This window comes from Eriocheir sinensis, chromosome 45 (assembly GCF_024679095.1).
Source record: "Eriocheir sinensis breed Jianghai 21 chromosome 45, ASM2467909v1, whole genome shotgun sequence".
NCBI classification, from domain to species: domain Eukaryota; kingdom Metazoa; phylum Arthropoda; class Malacostraca; order Decapoda; family Varunidae; genus Eriocheir; species Eriocheir sinensis.
This window is the reverse complement of record NC_066553.1, coordinates 2088297-2110480: the sequence shown is the minus strand read 5'-3', so window position 1 is coordinate 2110480 and position 22184 is coordinate 2088297. Positions and strand designations below refer to the sequence as shown.

At 41.8% G+C, this 22184-nt stretch overlaps 1 protein-coding gene across 7 annotated transcripts in view; it reads right to left on the bottom strand.

The window, feature by feature from the left end:
* Positions 1-617: 617 nt before the first annotated feature.
* Positions 618-22184, bottom strand: part of LOC126980854 (ubiquitin carboxyl-terminal hydrolase CYLD-like) — a 29113-nt gene continuing 7546 nt past the window's right edge. For 4 of the 7 annotated variants that reach the window (XM_050831169.1, XM_050831172.1, XM_050831171.1 and 1 more), the window contains exons 3-19: positions 21799-21932; positions 21036-21242; positions 19967-20146; positions 19197-19410; positions 17500-17632; positions 16303-16378; positions 16024-16177; positions 14018-14128; positions 12691-12850; positions 11947-12143; positions 10627-10814; positions 9547-9655; positions 9011-9126; positions 8211-8279; positions 7433-7586; positions 3144-6938; positions 618-3016 (exon numbers count right to left, since the gene is read on the bottom strand). In XM_050831169.1, the coding sequence (XP_050687126.1) occupies positions 6748-6938; positions 7433-7586; positions 8211-8279; positions 9011-9126; positions 9547-9655; positions 10627-10814; positions 11947-12143; positions 12691-12850; positions 14018-14128; positions 16024-16177; positions 16303-16378; positions 17500-17632; positions 19197-19410; positions 19967-20146; positions 21036-21242; positions 21799-21932 (2393 nt within the window). In that variant the 3' untranslated portion in view covers positions 618-3016; positions 3144-6747. The remainder of the gene's footprint in view (positions 3017-3143; positions 6939-7432; positions 7587-8210; positions 8280-9010; positions 9127-9546; positions 9656-10626; positions 10815-11946; positions 12144-12690; positions 12851-14017; positions 14129-16023; positions 16178-16302; positions 16379-17499; positions 17633-19196; positions 19411-19966; positions 20147-21035; positions 21243-21798; positions 21933-22184) is intronic. The other 3 variants (XM_050831170.1, XM_050831175.1, XM_050831176.1) reach the window with 3 other exon arrangements.

Here is a 22184-nt window from a genome sequence, read left to right as displayed (position 1 = left end):
GGAACAGTGGTTTAAATTTCCATGGAGGATAAACAGGCATAACAGCACACTGTCATAGGATAGAACACCCTCAGCTTTTTTTTATGCAAATTTATCAGCACAAAATAGACATCAGAAATCATGCTTACAATTCAGAAGCTGATCATCAACATGTTTTAACAAACAACTTTTTGACACCGTGTAATTTTGAAAACATCTCATGAACATTAAAGAACACCTTAACAAGAAACACATTTGGGTAACGGTCAATTCGTCTATTGTGGAAGCTGTGCTCCAAGAAGGTTTGTATCCCTTGTACCAACGAGGTCAGAATGTGAACATAATTAAACTGACAATTCCTATTTTAATAATGTCAAAACTGATATTAAAATGGAAAGCACAGATGAGAGTCCACTTCTACCTCTCAATGAATCTGACCTCCAAGGAGTTCTAAAACTTCACAAACTCCTTCCACTAAAATTTTCTAAGATCAACTAAGGCCCTTCACGGAGCATGATACACAAGTGCCAACCACCTAAATGATAATGCTATCCCATGCTATCATTCCTACAGTGGTGGTGGATGTGATTGAACACCATGGACTATAAGGTTGGAAAGGCATAAAAACAAATGGGATCTTTTGTCCAAAGTGTGCTCAACCTGCATATTAAAAGGGAAAGGAGCATGATGCTCAAATGGTAATTTTGCTCAGCAAGTTCTGGCAGTCTCACAAGATGGTATTTGTGTAACATACTCCAAGCACCATTGCTCATCAAACATTATGGAGTTCTAAGCATGATTTATGGCAATATTAAAAACTGGCACTTGTGTATCAGGCTCGGGCACGGCCTCAGCTGATTGAGAAAACTGGTGAAATAATAAAAAATTCAAACCTTTCCATTAATCTATTCTTAAATTCCTAAACTTTGTACTGACTCATTAAAACTTTCAACAGTTTATAATGTTCTGATAAATATAACATTTCTGATTTACATGATCAAATCAGCTACTGAAATCAAATCTGAATTTTCAAATTACATTGCAACTAGGACACAAGTGAAAAGTGAAAAAAATAATAATAATAATAATAATAATAATTTCAGCATCCTTACAAAAAACTACATAGAGAATTTTGACAAACTTCACCAATACTCAAAAGAATAGAGTTTTGATTTACTTTCAGGTAATCACACAGCTGAAGTGTTTCTTCTGAACTCACCGCCTCGCAGGGCGGCAAGGCTCCGAACACTTCCAAACCACGGCATGATTTCAGTGTTCCCAGTCACCGGAAAAGCTGCTTGCCCTGCTCACAATATTTTACTGAACAAAATTCAGCACAAAATGGTGATGCTAAAAGCAATGTCAACATAAAAGTGTAGAAAAAGAGCACACATGTAATAAAATGTCATCTATTAATAAAAGCTTGACTAGACTCAAGTGTTGTTCTCCAGCCAGGAAATACTTATAGTGGAGTACAAAAGATGCTTTCTGGTTAATTGTAGATTCAAACATCTCATACAGTCACAAGAGGATGGTCCTTTTGCTGTTCATCAAAGCTTACATACTTGCCATCATTATAAAAATTATTAACAGTTTTCAGGTTTGCAAAGACAAACACTTGACAGCAGTGTCTTGCAAACCCTTTCTTCAACTCACAAGAACACAGCTTCTGGAGCCACCGAGGGAAAGCAAGTCCCACCAACACAGTCAGGGAGGCTGAGGCACAACAACAAAGCAATCCAAACAAGACACTCGAGGAACACAACGGTTAGGTCATCACACACACAGCGACACAACTATTTGTTAACAGAACAACTTTTTTGACAGTGACACAAGCAAGAGTTTGTGTGGCCATCAACGTTGCCAGATTGTCGTACTCTCCCGCTTAGATTTCCCGACTTCCTACTCCCAAACTGTCTTCTGGGCTCCAATAACGAAACTAATTTATAGTTATCGTCAAAAGAGTTAGATTCTGATGTTTCTTGCAATAATTAGGCATCGGAAACCGGTAAATACTATGCTCTAAGTACGACAATCTGGCAACGGTGGTGGCCATAAATGTGTAAACTGACATTTTTAATCAAAAACATGACTTTATGTAACCAAACTGATAAATGAGTTACTCTACCAGGATACCTTTGAAAAGAAAAGTGTTAACCTTTGAAGGAATGGCATGCTCAAGTTTATTTTACAACCCTTCTTTCATGCCACTTCTCATAGGCCTAGACAACTTCATTTCTAAAGTACAAATGAAAGCCTGCAATTTTTTTTTTCAGGTGCTGTCTGCCAAAGTATAAGAAGCAGCCTTACCCACAAAGTGATTAAAAGGCAGATCCAAGTTACCTCCAAACTTGTGACAACATCCATGCAATGAGGACACCTTGAATGTAATTTTTCTCTGCAGCCCTTCTGAAGATGTTCCTTTAGTTAGGTCAGTCAGTCAATCTGCTTCATTCCCACCTCTGACTTTGTCTCATTAGATGAATTAAAAGTTTTCATCAAGGAAAGTGGAGAGAACAGCCATAAATGAAGGGAAAATGCATGTTAGTTTACATTACTGTAGTTTTAACTTCAAACACATGAACACACACACATATGAATACACACATGCATGCACTCTTGAAACCAAACAATGGAAGTAGGTTGTCTCAAACTCTCATGTTCATGTTCACCCTAAACAACACTCTGATGACTCCCTCATGACTACCTGTCGTTGCCGGTGTGTGACTCACGGGCACCTGTCTAGGCACAGTCAGCAAAGAAAGTATCTAACACCCAGGGCTTGACTGAATACAAGTTGAGTGAAATCTATGTTGTGTTGGTTAAGAGAGTACCAACCAGTAGAGTCTATCCACTGGTACCCACCTGACCAACACAACACCATGACTATAGATTTCACTCAAATTCCATTCAATCAACTCGTGGGTGTTCGCTGCTTTTTTTGCCAACCATACATATCTCTTGTGATGCTACCCCTCAGAACACCTTCACAGACGCTGCCTTGGTAGATGTCTGATGATGCTACCCCTCAGAACCCCTTCACAGACATTGCCTTGGTAGATATCTCCACTATGGACAAGAGAAAGTGGAGACATCTACCAAGGCAATGTCTGTGAAGGTGTTCTGAGGGGTAGCATCATCTTGAATGCTATCCCTCAGAACACCTTCACAGACATTGCCTTGGTAGATATCTCCACTTTCTCTTGTCCATACATGCCATCCTATGACATTCTAGTGGTCCTCCCTTCCTGTCCACCCTCACTAAACTATGCATCCCAAAACTCTGTCCTATACAATAAACCCTCGCTTTAACAAGCCAACTGGGGGAAGGGAAGTTATATTATATCCGAGGGATCCAAACTTTTGATATATAACAAACTTCGTTCGTTATATGAGCTGAAAGTTCCTTATTTCTGACCATTTCCGTAAATAGCAAAGCTTGTTCGTTATATCAGATGAGAGTTTGAATACTTATGTACATGCAGTCATCACAAATGCTACATCCACACAGGGAAATTAAAACAATAGTTACATGTTGGACATTGTGTTACGCTAACGAACGTGTGTGTACAGTCGGCAAAAAAAGTCTCGAACACCCAATAGTCGACTGAATAGACTTTGAGCGAAATCTAAAGACATGGTGTTGTGTTGGTTAGGTGGATGGCAATGAGTAGACTCGAGCCACTGGTACCTACCGAGCTGACATAAAACCATGTCAACAGGATTCGCTCAATATCTGTTCAATCGACGCAAAGGTGTTTGATAATTTTTCTACCGATTGTACATGCTTGGCCAGCCCACCACTGAACATAATCCTGCAGTTACCAAATTTGTTCCATAAATCCCAGCACATACCGGAAAGGCAGAAAAGTTTGTTAACCCGGTAGCAGCGACAGGCCAAATTTGTGCCATGATGTAAACCCCCCAAAATAGATGATACGTAAACTGATCACAAATGCTTTGATATATATTATGAAATGGTTTGTGTGAGTGATGATTTTTCTCGTTTTTCTTGCTTAGAGGGACCGTTAAGAAACATGATCCCCGCTGCTACCGGGTTAAAGCCCAAATTCATTATATCAAGGTCTGTAAAAGTGAGGGTTTGCTGCGTACACTGCATTGCTTGTCCTCTCACAGTTCCATTCACCGTCCTTGCTCACAATTTTTTTACCATCTCATTCCAATTCAGTTTCTTGAGGTGATCCAAGCAACATAGTCTAATGTGTCTGACCACTTCTCCCAGTCTTAAATATTATCATTCATTCCTTATGTTGTCATTACCCACCAGTCATTACGTTCGCTACACACCCAACCATCAGAAAAAAACTTATCTCCATTAACTAGACGTGGTCATGCATCAGGAAACTATTCAGACTGATAAGATAATATACATGCAGACAAGGTTTAAAAATGTCTTAACACAAAGATTGAGCATCTAAGTTAGTGAGGAGTCATGAATTTAGTGTCTGTCGGTCAGGCTTAGGTTCAAGTACATTTTTAGGTACTTGAATCCATGTGTGATTACATTATGATATCACGAACCCTAGTACAAGTACTCAGTTGCAGAGCTTAACTCGAGTCCAAGTCCAAGTACTTTTGTACTGTACTTGAATCTAAGTACAAGTACCTTTTTACTCATTTAACCTTGAAATATTGCTTCACTGTAATGATTTACCATAAATTAAAATCGGGATGCAATACGGATAACGAAACTCATGATGGAATATAGATGAAGTGTTTGCAAACACAGATGAGGTCACAACCTGTCAGGCAGCAGCTCCACAGCCCACACTTCACCCAGCAGCTCCAGGCATCTACTGAATCACCTCAGTCATGGAAATTGACCACTGCTTTTGAGAAGTGGCAAACTGCCCCTCTTTGTGCTCGTCACCTGACATGACCTCAGTGTCACCTCACCCTGGGGTGCAGGCCATCTGGCCTCACTAAGGCCCAAGCTTAGGACACTCCCTTGTTAAACCTTCACCCTGACCTAACCAACAACCAGGCAGGTCGTCAAACACCACACTAGACACACGTTTGCATTTTTTGAATGAACTTGAAAGTACTATTCATAAAACTGTCGAGTACTTGAAGCCCGAGTACAATTACAAGCACAAATATTAAGGAACTTTTGGCCCTGAAGTACATGATATTGTGTACTACAGTACGAGTACAAGTACAAGTGCATGTCCTTGGACCCAAGCCTGCTGTCAGTCCTGTGTGGCTTTACTGGTATGGAAATGGCACGCTTGGGTGAGCAAGATTTATTTTTTTGAGGCGATGGTCTGCTTCTGCATATTAAAAAAGTAATAGATTTTCATATAACAAAGAAGAAAATTTACTAAGCTGACTTCAAGCATCTTTTGATATCATTAGTGACTTGGGGAGTACATACAACTTTAAAACTGTATACTAAGAGAGACAGAATCCATATATGCCTAAGTTGATGGGGCTGAGGTACAGTGCCTCTACTTGAAACCATTCTTAACTTGGCTTTATCATGCTATATATTCATATGTATTTTTATCCTTCATCACTTTCTTCTTTCCCATTTATTCTCATCCTCACAGTACAGAACCATCAAACAAGTCACCTGTCTCACGCTTATCACAACGTTCACTCTCTCCTGCATATACTAACTGATGCTTCTTTCAGTATGTCAGATATACAAGCACAACACGGGATTCTGATCCTGTCAAGACGTGGGATTCTTCAGACAAAAAACGCCAACGCTGGCCGGCCACTCCACCGCCGGGAAGACCACACAACACAGCTTGCCAAGGCCAGTGTCTTGCTGGAAGTCACTCGCTCAGGCCTGAGATCCTTCGTGCAAACTAAGGAATGGTGCTTTTCTGATGCCTCCTCCTAAACTGATGACATTTTGGACATGACTCACATTACTAATTCTAGATAGAACTAAATAAATAAGAAAGGTTCACCTACTACCACTGTGAAATTGAGTTAGGCTGTTTGCCAGCACAGCATGTGAAGCATTGCTGTAAATATATTTCCAGTAGGGAAAGTACTTTAGAATATATTATATGTGCAATCATCAACAAAAGCAAGTTAAAATAAATATCTAATAAAAACTTTTCTTTAACTACATTGCCTGTCACTGAACGCCTACACTTTCCAGCAGGGATTCCTACGCCTTCCATGTCCGGCCCAATACATAAAATACGAGATGATTGTAAGTACAGACTTGTCTTCACACGGCAAACTGCAGTGAACACGTTTAACAGGTTGACCAAATGATGTAACAAGTATCCTCTATGAAGAATGTAAATTTGCAAGAGTAACAGCGAGTAGTTGAGAGTTGGAAAGTCAACTACTTCTTCAAAACATATGCATATATGCAAGCATGTTTCCTACTCTGTAATTTATTCGTCAATATAAATATGTGGTATTTACATAATATATATCATATTAACATTGTATTTTCATTGCTGGACACTGATGACAGAGTAGATTCGGTCATTACAAAATGTATAATTCAAGATCATTGTCACCAGCATCATCGGTCCACTCCCACACCAAGGGCAGCGGGGCCGAGGACTTGAGGAACAGGAAAACAATTACAGGCAGAGGAAGGAAGAGCACCCAATGAGACGGGCCACATCAGTCTTTCACACATACGAAGGTGTGCACATGAATATACAGTGCACATGGGTCCACACACACACTCACACAGTCACACCCTTACACTCATACACCCACTCCATTTGACAATTCCTATTTACACTATAAAAATAAAGGACATACTCATCTTTATCTGTACATCATGACCTTAGGACTCTGGTAGAAGCACATGTAGGCGTCGCACAGCAGGCGGCGCGGCAGGTCCGGCAGCGCCTTGTTGTCGGTGACGGCGTGCAGCATCTGGCTCCCCTCGTCCCCCACCCACTGCATGAGGTCCCCGCACTCCACCACCGTCGGGATGTTGTACCCGTGCTGCTCACCTGCGCCAGACACACCAGCAAATTTTTAACAAGCAGGACTGACTATTGCATACTCTTTCAAATTTTACATTGTTGAATTTGTCCTTAACCCTTACTTTTCTCTAACTAGTGGGCAGTTTGTAGGGTGTAATGGTAGTCTGTTCATTATATTATTTTCTTTGCCTTTCTGTATTAACCCGGTAGCAGCGATGGGGCAAATTTGTGGCTTTACCGTGTAGCAGCGATGGGCCAAATTTGTGGCTTTACCGTGTAGCAGCGATGGGCCAAATTTGTGCCATGATTTAAACCCCCCAAAATAGATGATACGTAATCTGATCACAAATGCTTTGATATATGTTATGAAATGGTTTGTGTGAGGGATGATTTTTTCTCATTTTTCTTGCTTGGGGGGACCAGTAAGAAACATGATCCCCGCTGCTACTGGGTTAAGCGAGTGAGGGCAGCACTGTCTGTACATGGAGTAAGGTCTACTGGCACAAACACCTCATCCTCACCCTTCCTGTCAGCCATAGAGTCAAAGAAGCACCAGGTGGCGTCGGCCCCAGAGCCACAGCGAGTGAAGGCCACGTAGTGTGAGGTTTCGATGCACACCACGGCAAACAGCTCCATGTACACCCTTGGGATGGTGCCGCAGTGGTCGGCCAGCATCTGCAAGCAGGGAAGAGAAGAGTCCAGTCTGAGGAGTGTTAACCTGATGAGGAATTGGTGCTATTTGTTACTTTGGTCCTTGTGACTGTGTTCCCCTATAATCTCCCCATCCTCACACTGTATGGGAGAAGGTATTTTGTGATGTGGTGCTATCTTATCATCACTTTGAATGGGAGAATGTGTCTGTAGAGCAATGTTACTTCCATGTCACTGATGCATATAAAAGTTGGAAAGTTTCGTTTAGTCGGCGCAACATCTGTGGTCATATGCCGGAGAGAGACAGAAGGGGAAGGAATTATAGGAGATGGGACACAACCCCCGATTAATACCTGGTACCCATTCACTGCTGGGTGGACAGGGGCGTAGGGTATCGGAAACGCTGCCCAAATTTTTCCACTCCGCCCGGGAATCGAACCCGGGTTCTCTCGGTTGTGAGCCGAGTGTGCTAACCACTGCACCACGAAGCCCCCTACTGATGCATGTGAAGGGAAGGGAATGTGTTGGTGTAGAAATGTTCCCATGCTGCCCTTATTGTATATGTCCACAGCTCTGTTACCACCATGTCCTCAGTGTACGGGGGGAGGTCTGCGTGTTTGTTTTGTTACCCTCCAACCTTCACTCTACCTGGAAGTCCGGAGGAACCTTTAGCTTGCGCGTTGATGCGTGGCAACCTCTTTTCTTGTGGCTGTGAACCTGAAATCAAAAACGAAAATTATTAGCACTAGAAATTATCACTTCAAGGCGTTTTGTATGAGGAGTAGAGTGTACAAGGGGAGACCTACAATTGCCATAGTTTTGAGCATAGTGTAGAAGGGTAGACCTGTGATTTTTAGAGTTTTGAGCATAGTGTAGAAGGGTAGATCTGCGCTTTTTTTAGTTTTGAGTATAGTGTAGAAGGGTAGACCTGCACTTTTTATAGTTTTGAGCAGTGTGTTTTAAAGCGACTGCCAGACTCAACACACCCCATGCCAGCAGACTTCAACAGAAAATCACGCATCTTTAGACCTACGAATCACCCGTTTTAAGGTCGTTTTTTCTTTAACTTCCTTCACCACACAATGCAGCAAGGATTCACCCGATGCCAGATGCCCTCCAAAAAACAGAACACCACCCCTTGATTGGTTTGGTCACCCCTTCTACACTAAACGCCTCATAGCCTCTCAACTTTAGCAACTCCGACCATTGGGAAGTGTTAGAAATAGAGGAAGGAAATTGACCTCTCTTTTGTCACTCCTCTTTGATTTGTGGGCTTTTATTTCATGATTATTTTCTATTTTTTTTTTGCCCTTGAGCTGTTTCCTTTACTGTTAAAATAAAAACTGGATTCAGCAAGATGGAGGAGGATCTTCACGAGTCCGACCCCAAGAATGGACTATAGACAAGGAAGAATAACAACAACTCCAACCACTCCTCGGCAAACTGACCTTGTCCATACACTTGGCACAGAAGGCGATGCTCTCCAACCCCGAGCCACACTGCCCGAAGCACTCCCGACACTCGTACTCGGCCAACTTGCCACAGATGATACACTGCCGGGGAGCTGCCAAGGAGGTGACGAGGTGACAGAAAAGACAAGAAATTCAGCTCAGTAAAAAAAGTACTCTACATTGATGCTTGAAACAGAAGTGATATTACTGAATGGATCACAAAATAGTAGTAACAGCTGTAGTAGTAGTAGTAGAAGTAGTAGATCAGTAGTAGTAGTAGTAGTAGTAGTAGTAGTAGTAATAGTAGAGGTAGCAAACATCAGCGTAGATGCAAAAATAATCCTATACGCAAAATATACTTCATTCTCTGATGGATATGAAGTTACAAGCAGGACAAAATACACATAAAGAGGCTGCTTCAGAGTTTACAAGCGAAAGGGATAAAAAAAATGAAGCTACTGGTTAACTCTTGTCTCTTGCATAAGGGATCTGGACAGTAAAGGGATGCGATGGAGCAGAAAGAAAGAACTTACAATCCTCTATAACATCCGTGACATCCAGCACCATGGAGGGGAGGATCCGAGGGTACATCTTGTAGTCCTTCCCAAACCGAGGCATCTGGATGATCAGGCAGGACGGAACCTGAAAAATAATTGATCATAATGAACTGCTTCGAATTAACCCAGTAGCAGCGTGGATCATGTTTCTTAATGGTCCCTCTAAGCGAGAAAAATGAGTAAAAATCATCACTCACACAAACCATTTCATAATACGTATCAGAGCATTTGTGATCAGTTTATGCATCATCTATTTTTTGGGGGTTTATATCATGGCATCAGGACACCTCTCCTCCCGAAACTGACCTATCTTTCGGCCACCTCTTTGGATTCTTTTTAGGAGCAGCGAGTAGCGGGCTTTTTTTTATTAATGTTTGCTTTTTTTGTGCCCTTGAACTGTCTCCTTTGCTGTAAAAAAAAAAAAATAATAATAATAATAAAAAAAAAAAAGGCACAAATTTGGCCCGTCGCTGCTTCACGGCAAAGCCACAAATTTGGCCCATCGCTACTACACGGTAAAGCCACAAATTTGGCCCATCCCTGCTACCGGGTTAAGGACATGTAGCACCGGGTTCAAGGTGGGTAAAATTAGCTATATGAAGGATGGGCAAGAACGGGTTAGAAAGTAGATTAGTGGATGGTTGGAACACTCTAGGAAATGGTGTACACCCCTTTCTCTACCACTCCAACTTTCATATATACTTTTCGCTATCTTTTACCTACCACCTGTAAACTCCATGGTTGTCTTAAGTCAAAACAAGGCTGAATACCTCCCATCAGAGCACTATTTGTTTTGGTGAGTGACACATTCAAAACAATCAAAACAGTGCTGCAGTAGTGTTCAACCCCACCTTAAATAAACGGCTTCTCTGTAGGGTTTTCAAGGTCTTATGGGATTGCCGAAAATTTCCTACATTTTCACGATTTCAAAGTATGTGATTAAAAGTTTCTCAGTGTTTTATGGACCCTTTAGAAGTTTTGTCTGAATACTATGAGATGGACAAGAAGGCAAAATGAAGGAATAAATAAACATAAGAAAAAGTGGCCAAATCTTACTTGTTTAAGCTTAATATCTGAGGTTAGGAAAGATTGGTCAAAGAGAGTCTGGACCGAGGGCAGATTCAGCTTCTCGTCCTTGTCCACAAACAGCTGGTAGTGGTACGCCTCTTGGCCGGACGACAGCTGAAGAAGGGGCTCGGCCTGCAGGATTTGCGCCAGTAAGGAATGTAGGAACTCCTCTGGGTCTGTGAAAGGAGAATACCGTGACATTTACAAGAAGAAGAAGAAGAAAAAGGAGGAGGGGGAGAAAAAAAAACTGGTATGTTATTAAGGTGAGGCAATATATAGAGCAGAAGAAGAAGAAGAAGAAGGAGGAGGAGGAGGGGGAGAAAAAAAACTGGTATGTTATTAAGGTGAGGCAATATATAGAGCAGAAGAAGAAGAAGAAGAAGAAGGAGGAGGGGGAGAAAAAAAAAGGTATGTTATTAAGGTGAGGCAATATATAGAGCAGAAGAAGAAGAAGAAGAAGGAGGAGGGGGAGAAAAAAAAAGGTATGTTATTAAGGTGAGGCAATATATAGAGCAGAAGAAGAAGAAGAAGAAGAAGGAGGAGGGGGAGAAAAAAAAAGGTATGTTATTAAGGTGAGGCAATATATAGAGCAGAAGAAGAAGAAGAAGAAGAAGGAGGAGGGGGAGAAAAAAAAAGGTATGTTATTAAGGTGAGGCAATGTATAGAGCAGAAGAAGAAGAAGAAGAAGAAGGAGGAGGGGGAGAAAAAAAAATGGTATGTTATTAAGGTGAGGCAATATATAGAGCAGCAGAAGAAGAAGAAGAAGAAGAAGAAGGAGGGGGAGAAAAAAAACTGGTATGTTATTAAGGTGAGGCAATGTATAGAGCAGAAGAAGAAGAAGAAGAAGAAGGAGGAGGGGGAGAAAAAAAAATGGTATGTTATTAAGGTGAGGCAATGTATAGAGCAGAAGAAGAAGAAGAAGAAGAAGGAGGAGGAGAAAAAAAATGGTATGTTATTAAGGTGAGGCAATATATAGAGCAGCAGAAGAAGAAGAAGAAGAAGAAGAAGAAGAAGAAAGAAAAAACTGGTATGCAGAAAAGAAGAAGAAGAAGAAGAAGAAAAAGAAGAAACAAACTATGCAGAAAACAAAAAAAAAATAAGAAGAAAGAAGAAGAAAATGACAAAGACAAAAGACAAAGAAAAAAGAAACAAAACTAAGCAAAGGAAAAGAAAAAAGAAAAAAAGAAGAAACTAAGAATAAGGATAACAATAAGATGAAGAAAAAAAAATAACAAAAATATGCCCAAAAACGAGAGAAAAAGAAGAAAAAGGAGGAACAAAGAATCATGACAAAAAACATGTGCCGACCTTTCTCCTCGGTGGTGAGGCCGCGCACGGAGGAGAGATGGTCCAACATAGTGCGCAGCTTCATGATGCGGTCGGCACGCACGAAGAGGTTGGCGCGCAGCGGGTTGACGATCTCCTCACGCAGAACCCGTTGGACCTCGTGGTACTCCTTGATGTCGTGGGAGGTCTGGGGCCGGAACAGAAGGTTGTCGAACACGCTGCAGCAAGAGGGAAGAAAACGGCATGGTAATATGGGTCTTTTCTTCTTTTTCTTTTTAACCTGGTAGCAGCGGGGATCATGTTTCTTAATTGTCCCTCTTAGTGAGAAAAATGAGAAAAAATCATCACTCACACAAACCATTTCATAATATATATCAAAGCTTTTGTAGCATCTATTTTGGGGGGTTTATATCACGGCACAAATTTGGCCCGTCGCTGCTACACGGTAAAGCCACAAATTTGGCCCGTTGCTGCTACACGGTAAAGCCACAAATTTGGCCCGTCGCTGCTACTGGGTTAATACAGAAAGGCAAAGAAAATAATATAATGAACAGACTACCACTACACCCCACAAACTGCCCACTAGTTAGAGAAAAGTAAGGGAAATAACACCACCCACCACACCATACGAACTGTCCACTTGTTATAGAAAGGCAAGGAAAATAACATGATGGACAGGACACCACCAGGGCTTAGAGAAACATAAGGAACATAACCGGGACAAGATACCACCACACCACACAAACTGCACCGATCATCCCTTACCTGGTGAAGGCGAACATGCTGAAGAGCGTGGCGTCAAGGTAGCAGGAGTTCTGGTGTCCCTGGATGCCGCGGTTCTTGCCAAACATCGCCCTCACGTCGTCTGGGGCCGAGAGAGGCGCGACGCTTCCTCCGACAGGCTGGCAGTCCATGCTTCCAAACGCTGGGAAAATGAGAATAGAAAGATGCATTAACGAGAAGGTTTTGTGAGTGGTTTTGGATGGTATGTATGTGGTTTTTGTAGGTGAATCGAGTGCATCATTTGACATTGTGAGAAGAGAGAAGAGAGCTGTGTAATGGAGGAGGTTCTGTGTGTTGTTTGGGGTGGTGTGTATGCAGTCTGTATAGTGGAATAGAGTAGATCATTCAATATTATAAGATAAGAGAAGAAAGATATATTAATGAGGAGGTTCTGGGAGTTGCGTCGGGTTGTGCCTATGTGGTCTTTGTTGGTGAATTGAGTGCATCATTTGATATTGGAAGAAAAGAGAAGAGGTTGTGTGTGTTGTTTGGGGTGGTGTGTTTGTGGTCTGCATAGGTGAACTGAGTACATCATTTGATAGTGGGAGAGAAAAAGAGGAATGTTTAATAATGAAGAGGTTGTGTGTTCTGGGTAGTGGGTAAGTGAAGTTTATAGGTGAATTGAGTAGATCATTTGATACTGGGAGAGAAAAAGAGGAACATTTAATAATAATGAGGTTTTGTTTTCTGGGTAGTGGGAATGTGAAGTTTATAGGTGAATTGAGTAGATCATTTGATACTGGGAGAGAAAAAGAGGAACATTTAATAATAATGAGGTTTTGTTTTCTGGGTAGTGGGTAAGTGAAGTTTATAGGTGAATTGAGTACATCATTTGATACTGGGAGAGAAAAAGAGGAATGTTTTATAATAATGAGGTTGTGTGTGTTCTGGGTAGTGGGTAAGTGAAGTTTATAGGTGAATTGAGTAGATCATTTGATACTGGGAGAGAAAGAGAAATGTTTATTGATAATGAGGTTTTGTGTTTTTTGGGTAGTGGGAATGTGAAGTTTATAGGTGAATTGAGTAGATCATTTGATATTTGGAGCAAAGTAAAGAAAGATGTGTTAATGCTCAGGCTCCGTGATTAATTTTGTATTGTGTGTATGTGGTGATAGAGTAGATGACTTGTTACTGGGTGGCATTAAGGTATGCACACACCCTTCCATTTAGTGCTTGGGAAGGAAGAAACACAACCACTGAGCCAAAACCAATGACATTGAAGGAAGACATGAAATTTTCAACACTGTATCTACAATAATTCCGAGGCACTGTGTAATGGAGAATAGTGTGTGTTGAGCAGTGACTATACCATGTTCACTTAAGCTAGATTCCTGGCGCCTAGGCAGGTTGGTAAGCTTGCAGCGGATTGGCTGCACCGCTCTCTTGCAGACACTCATGTCGGACCACATCTTGCATGCTACTGTTGAAAACAGCAAGCATAAGTAAAACATGTTATGTATAAACATTATTTAACATCTTCACGGTTCAACTCATCATAATACCATTTTCTTTTTTGTTTTGTAGAGTTTTTACAATACATCTTGATTCTACTGCTGAGTCTGATGGTGTCAACCAAAACTGGCTATCTCATATATGAGGTGAGCTATGGCATATAAAAAAGAAACATGTCTCACTTGAGCATGCAAGATGTGGTCTGACATGAGTGTCTGCGAGGGAGCGGTGCAGCCAATCAGCTACAAGCTTACCAACTTGCCTAGGCACCAGGAATCTAGCTTAAGTGAACCTACCATAGTGAACGAGGTCAACAGGAATATTTGAATGAGTGCAGTGTTAACAGTGTAGGAATTGTGCGTCACTGTATCTATAATAATTCCAAGGCAGTGTAATGGAGAACAGTGTGTGCTGGACAGTGACTAGTGAATGAGATACAGAAATATTTGAATGAGTGCAGTCTTAACAGTGAAGGATTTCTGCATTACTGTATCTATAATAATTCCAAGGCACTGTGTAATGGAGAACAGTGTGATCTGCTCAGTGACTAGAGAATGAGATAAACAGGAATACAAAAATGAGTGTGCAGTAGGTAATTCCTAGGTGAGTATTAGCAATGTTCATGCAATGACATCCGAGGAATGCTTGCTAGAACTGAGGTTAATATTACATAGCACACAAAAACCATAACGTCCAATTCAAATGCTTGTTATTAGCCAGGGAAGTAAGATCTCAGGACAAGAAGCAGCAAAATAAAGGGTGCAGACACAAACACATGAACCACTTACACACACACACACACACACACACACACACACACAAACGCACACGCACTCCAACACAAGGATAAGGTGGAGGAAAAAGTTTGAGGGAAGAAAAAAAAAGTGTCATAATTAAAATAACTGCATCAAAAACTCATAAAAAGAAAAAAAGAATAGTTCCGCAAGCACCTCCGGAAGACCCCCCTGAAACAGAAGGCAGAAGAAACATACTTTAACTTAACAATTAGGCTACAAAGCACATCATGAAGGTAGTGGTGAAGTCTAAGGGCCTAACTGAATGAGAACAAGAGACATTGACGGTGGAAGGCGGGCGAGGTAAAATTCACTCACTAATCACTGTCCACAAGCAAGGAGAGGGAGATAAGGAGCCCGAGAGATATCAGGTGAGGTGAGTGAATGAGTGTTGTCAAGAGTCTGTACACCAACATTAACCCGGTAGCAGCGACGGGCCAAATTTGTGGCTTTACTGTGTAGCAGCGACGGGCCAAATTTGTGGCTTTACCATGTAGCAGCGACAGGCCAAATTTGTGGCTTTACCGTATAGCAGCGACGGGGCAAATTTGTGGCTTTACCGTGTAGCAGCGACGGGCCAAATTTGTGGCTTTACCGTGTAGCAGTGACGGGCCAAATTTGTGGCTTTACCGTGTAGCAGTGACGGGCCAAATTTGTGGCTTTACCGTGTAGCAGCGACGGGCCAAATTTGTGCCATGATATAAACCCCCCCAAAAGAGATGATGCATAAACTGAACACAAATGCTTTGATATATATTATGAAATGGTTTGTGTGAGGGGTGATTTTTTCTCATTTTTCTCGCTTGGAGGGACCATTAAGAAACACGATCCCAGCTGCTACCGGGTTAATATGCAATCACAGACAGAATTAAAATAAGGGTAAAACTATCAGGGCTTCGTCAAATAAATAAAACAGGTAATGCGTAGAAGTACACCATCACTACAGCAATAAGAAGAATAAGAGCCTTGACCCTGTTGCCCACATGTTGAAAGGTGGCAAAAATACAACATGGTAAAGTGTAATGTATATAAACAGGAACGATAACAGCTTTGGTTGGCCGGCACTCACCCAGGCTGGCTCTCGGGTTGGAGGAGACGGACTCGAGGAAGCGGCTGTCCTTGTGGCACATACGCAGCAGCACGAACAGGGCCTTGCCGGGCGCACACGTGAAGTAGCGCTTGCCGCAAAATGTTCCGTCGGACAAGCCGTCTTCAGAGTCTTCCTGTGATGGAGGTGTTGAGTTTAAGTGCAGTCGGTCTTATTGTATTATGAAACATATTAGCTTTTTTGCCTGTGAGTTGTCTATCGTAAAAAAATTAAATAAACTTCCGTCCGGTGCAGACTCACCATCTCCACGCCCGCTGCCTTCCGTCCCTCCTTCTTGTCCCCCGGAAGAATGCCAATCCAGCGAATGACCCCAAACCTGCACAAGGAAGAGAAGCGTATTGAAGTTTTGCTTACTATTATGCTTTTCAAGACATGCAAAAATCAACTCCTATATTTTTCCTATAAAATTCCTATATAAATAAAATATAAAATTCCTATAAGATTTCCTATAAAATTGAAGTTTTGCTCACAATTATGCTTTTCAAGACATGCAAAAATTGACTCCTATATTTTTTCTATAAAGTTTCCTATAAAATTCCTATAAAATATAAAATTCCTATAAAAATAAACTATAAAATTTCCTATAATATTGAAGTTTTGCTCACAATTATGGTTTTCAAGACATGCAAAAATTAATTCCTATATTTCTTCTATAAAGTTTCCAATAAAATTCCTATAAAATATAAAATTCCTATAAAAATAAACTACAAAATTTCCTATAAAATTGAAGTTTTGCTCACAATTATGCTTTTCAAGGCATGCAAAAATCAACTGTATTTTTCCTATAAAATTCCTATAAATATAAAATTCCTATAATAATGATAAAAAAAATAAATTCCTATAAGATTTCCTATAAAATTGAAGTTTTGCGCCCTATCATTCTTTTCAAGGCATGCAAAAATCAACTGTATTTTTCCTATAAAATTCCTATAAATATAAAATTCCCATAATAATCAAAAAATGAAATTCCTATAAAATTTCCTATAAAATTGAAGTTTCGCTCACTATCATTCTTTTCAAGGCATGCAAAAATCAACTATATTTTCCTATATGAAATTCCTATAAAATTTCCTATAAAATTGAAGTTTCGCTCACTATCATTCTTTTCAAGGCATGCAAAAATCAACTTCTATATTTTTCCTGTGTGGCATCTGGAAAGCCCACATTCCTTATCCCATCTCTTTAATTTCCTTCCCTTCCCATCTCATTTCTTTTCTTTCCTTTCCTTCTCACTGCATCCCATCCCTTTTATTTCCTTTCTCTTCCGTTCCTTTCTATCTCATCCCATTTTTCGTGTCCTTTCTTTTCCATTCCCATCCCATTCTATCCCATCCCTTTTATTTCCCTTCCTTATATTTCCTTTCTTTTCCATTCCTTTCCTTCCCTTCCCATTCCTTTAACTTCCTTTCCATTCCTCCACTAACCCCGCCCCCTTACCTTGGCACCTCCTTAATCACCACCTCCACCATTGAGCCAATGTCCAGGTCCTCCTCTAGTCCGTCCAGGCTTCCCTCGGGGGTGTCGTATACTCCACCGTCACTGTCGGACACCACCTCCAGCTGGTCGATTCCTGCCACGGCCAAGAAAAGAGATTATTGATGGTGCCTTTTGGGGACTCAGGACTCGGAGGACTTTCCACACTCCGTATCTGTCTGTCTTTCATATTTTCACTTATTTAACTAGTGAGAATATAACCTTCGTAGGGTATTCACACGACAGTCTCATTTTATTTACTAGTGAGAATATGACATTTGCAGGAGAAGAATAAATAAAAAAAGCTGAAGCTGAATATAATTGTCCAGATTTTATGTCTTGACAATGTTCATCACTACCTCATTGATAGTTAAGTTATGAGCTTTTGTATTGAGATTATAAATTATCCAGACAGAAAGCCTCACTGTGTTCTATATGGCTTAGTTAGGAGCTTTTGTACTGAGCTCACCCATAGCAAAACCTAACAGAGAACCTCACTGTGTTCTATATGGCTTAGTTAGGAGCTTTTGTATTGAGCTCACCCATAACAAAACCTAACAGAGAACCTCACTGTGTTCTATATGGCTTAGTTATGAGCTTTTGTATTGAGCTCACCCATAACAAAACCTAACAGAGAACCTCACTGTGTTCTATATGGCTTAGTTATGAGCTTTTGTATTGAGCTCACCCATAACAAAACCTAACAGAGAACCTCACTGTGTTCTATATGGCTTAGTTAGGAGCTTTTGTATTGAGCTCACCCATAACAAAACCTAACAGAAAACCCTATTGTGTTCTATATGGCTTAGTTATGAGCTTTTGTATTGAGCTCACCCATAACAAAACCTAACAGAAAACCTCGCTGTGTTCTATATGGCTTATTTATGAGCTTTTGTATTGAGCTCACCCATAACAAAACCTAACAGAGAACCTCACTGTGTTCTATATGGCTTAGTTATGAGCTTTTGTATTGAGCTCACCCATAACAAAACCTAACAGAAAGCCTCACTGTGTTCTATATGGCTTAGTTATGAGCTTTTGTATTGAGCTCACCCATAACAAAACCTAACAGAAAACCTCACTGTGTTCTATATGGCTTAGTTATGAGCTTTTGTATTGAGCTCACCCATAACAAAACCTAACAGAAAGCCTCACTGTGTTCTATATGGCTTAGTTAGGAGCTTTTGTATTGAGCTCACCCATAACAAAACCTAACAGAGAACCTCACTGTGTTCTATATGGCTTAGTTATGAGCTTTTGTATTGAGCTCACCCATAACAAAACCTAACAGAAAGCCTCACTGTTTTCTATATGGCTTAGTTAGGAGCTTTTGTATTGAGCTCACCCATAACAAAACCTAACAGAAAACCTCACTGTGTTCTATATGGCTTAGTTATGAGCTTTTGTATTGAGCTCACCCATAACAAAACCTAACAGAAAACCTAATTGTGTTCGACAGGGCTAACATTACCAAGCACCCACCATGTACTGAGAAGCGCTATAAATAAAGATCGAAGGAAGAAAGTCAAGTCACAATTCGCACTGTCTCTCGGTTTCCCCGCAGCAACAGACGATAAAAAATTAACGTGACTCGGTATGAATAGAGATCGTACGGAAAAGCAGGTCAAATCACATCTCGCACTTGGTTTCCCTGCACCCACCATGTATTGAGAGGTGGTAGAGTGGGTTGACGGGGATCTCAGAGTCCCCGAAGCTGCTGCCGCTGACCGAGTGTGTTTGCTCCGGCTCGGCGTTGATCTGTAGGGGGCGGCCGCTGCTCCCCGATGACTTCCACCTGTTGTTCTTCTTGTCTACGTTGCGGTTCAGGATCTTGCCCTTGTCCCTCTGCCGCGGCTTGTGGTCGTGCGGAACGTCCTGAGGGAGAGGAAGTTTATTCTTTATCTATTTTATTGTTTGTTTGGTGTCAGAGGGATTTTTTCGTTATTGTTTTTGTTTATTCCCTTGAGCTGCCTCCCTTGCTGTGAAAATATTAAATGAACAAATATATAAAAGTAAAAGATATTTCAGGTTTATGGTAACAGGTGTGGAGTGGAAGTGGATATGAGAAGGGAATATTAAGTGAGTTTTACTTCTCAACTTCATTGGGAACTCCTACAACATGGAAGCCTCCTAGGCCATACGAGCCTTAACCAGTGTCAGCCCTTCCCTTCCTTTCCGTTCCTCTCCTTTCTCTTCCCTGCCTTTCCCTCTCCCTTCCCTTCCTTTTCCTTCTCTTCCCTCTCTTTCCCTTCCCTTCCCCTCTCTTCCCTTCCTTTCCCTTGCCTTCCCTTTCTCTACCTTTCCTTCCGCTCCCTTCCCTTCTCTTCCTCCACTTCCTTATTCTTCCTTTTCTCTACCTTTCCTTCCGTTCCTCCCCTTCTCTTCCCTTGTTCTTAGGAGGTAGTCTTCCTTCTCTGTACTTCTCTCTCACCTTGTTGATACTCATGTTCTTCTGCCCGTATGTCATGTGAGGCAGCAGCTCCCACTCCTTGTCATTGTAGGGCGGCGGCGGTGCAGAGCCTCGCTGGCTGCCGGGGGTGGTGAGGTGCTCGTAGGCCAGCATGTGGAAGGGCGTCATGCTGGTCATATCACTCCCCAGCTGATTGTCACTCTGAAGGGTCAAAAAGTAGAGACATTTCATCAACAAGACCCAATTTTTTTCCTCAACAAAGGAGACAGCTCAAGGGCACAAAAAAAGAAATAATAATAAAAAAAGCCCGCTACTCGCTGCTCCTACAAAAAATAATCAAAAGAGGTGGCCGAAAGAGAGGTCAATTTCGGCAATGAAGTTAAAGGAAAGTGACCCATGTTAATACCTCGTCCAGCCTCCCTTACCAACAAAGAGGAAGAACACAGCGGAAGGCCCATCAAATTCAGGCAGGCTTTCACATTGGGTCAAGTCCGTTACTTTCAACTCAAGAGCAAATATGGCGCGGTACAAGGAGAGTATTTGCGCACTAACTCCTGACCCCTGACCCTTATTACTGCCCCATCCAGCCTCCCTTATTACCAGAGGGACAAAACATCACCAGGCACATTAGATTTAAACTGTCAGACATGTTCGGTCCATTTCGTGACCTTCAACTTGGAGCAAAGATGGCATGGTATAGGGAAAGTATCCAAGCCTTTACTCCTGATCCCTGACCCATCCAGCCTCTCTCATAACCACAGAGGAACAAAGCAACAAAAGGCCTATTTAACCCGGTACCAGCGACGGGCCAAAATTTCCCCACTATATAAACCCCCCCAAAAATAGATGATGCATTAACTGATCACAAATGCGTTGATATATATTATGAAATGGTTTGTGTGAGTGATGATTTTTTTTTCTTGCTTAGAGGGGCCTTTGAAAAACACGATCCCCACAGCTACCAGGTTAATTTAGGCTGTCATTCATGGTGGGTCAGTTTAGTAACCTTCACTTTAGAGCAAGGATGCCACGGTACAGGAAAAGTAAGTAAAGAAGAGAAGGAAAGTAGGAAGGGGGATGCAACACTTACCTTTGCAATGACGTGGGCTGGCCGTTTATTGCTTGGTGGTGGTGGTGGTGGAGGGCGGCCGCCGTGGTCCGCCGAGCAGGCCTCTTTACCCAGTAGGTCCTCGGTGCGCATGAGGCTGTTGACGGGCAGCAGCGACCCGTGGTTTGGTTCGGCGTCAAAGAGCGGCCGGCCGTTCACCTTGTGTTTATCATTCCCGACGGGGTTGTCCTAAGTGAGAGATGCTTTGTTATGTACATGGGAGTATTTCAGTGACTATGAGACCCACTGGAAGGAAGAGGAAGACATGTCATAAACAGAAGAGAAAGACAAACCATAAAAAGACAAGAAAACAAATTAAAAAAGGAAAAAGAGGAAGGCAAATCATAAAAGGAAGAGGAAAGTTGGAAAGTTTGGTTTAGTCGGCGCAACACCTGTGGTCATATGCCGGAGAGAGGCAGAGGGAAGGAATCATAGAAGGGAACAGACCCCAGGAGATGGGACACAACCCCTGATTAATACCTGGTACCCATTCACTGCTGGGTGGACAGGGGCGTAGGGTATCGGAAAAGCCGCCAAAATTTTTCCACTCCGCCCGGGAATCGAACCCAGGCTCTCTCGGTTGTGAGTCGAGTGTGCTAACCACTGCACCATGAAACCCCCCCTCGCTTATGGCCACTCATTTCTACTTTCTTTATAGGAGCAAAGATTGGCGGACTTTTTTGATATACTTTTGCCGTTGAGCTGCTTCCTTGACAGTAAACAAACAGGTCGTGCAGCCACTCACAAACTCCACGCCCACCATCCAGCCGGAGCTCTCGGACAGCTTGCCGGTCCACTGCACCACGCCCAGCTCGGGGTAGTCGTCACTCAGCCACACCACGTTGTCCCCGACACTCAGCGCACACTCGTCACTCCCTCCTGACGTGAAGGTGTAGATCCAGGCAGTTACTCACTCAGAAAATGGAACAGTACAAACTTTCCCTTCACGATTACTAATGATGACACTCAAACACGGATAAACAAGAAGGCATTTTTTCTAATTCAGACTATAAAAAATACATTAAAATCATGATAAATTATATGTAGCAAATTTTTATCACTATAAGTTTAATGTTCTCTGTTCCTCTATGGTACTACGGAGGATTAAGTAAGATTGTGTGTCTGGAAGAG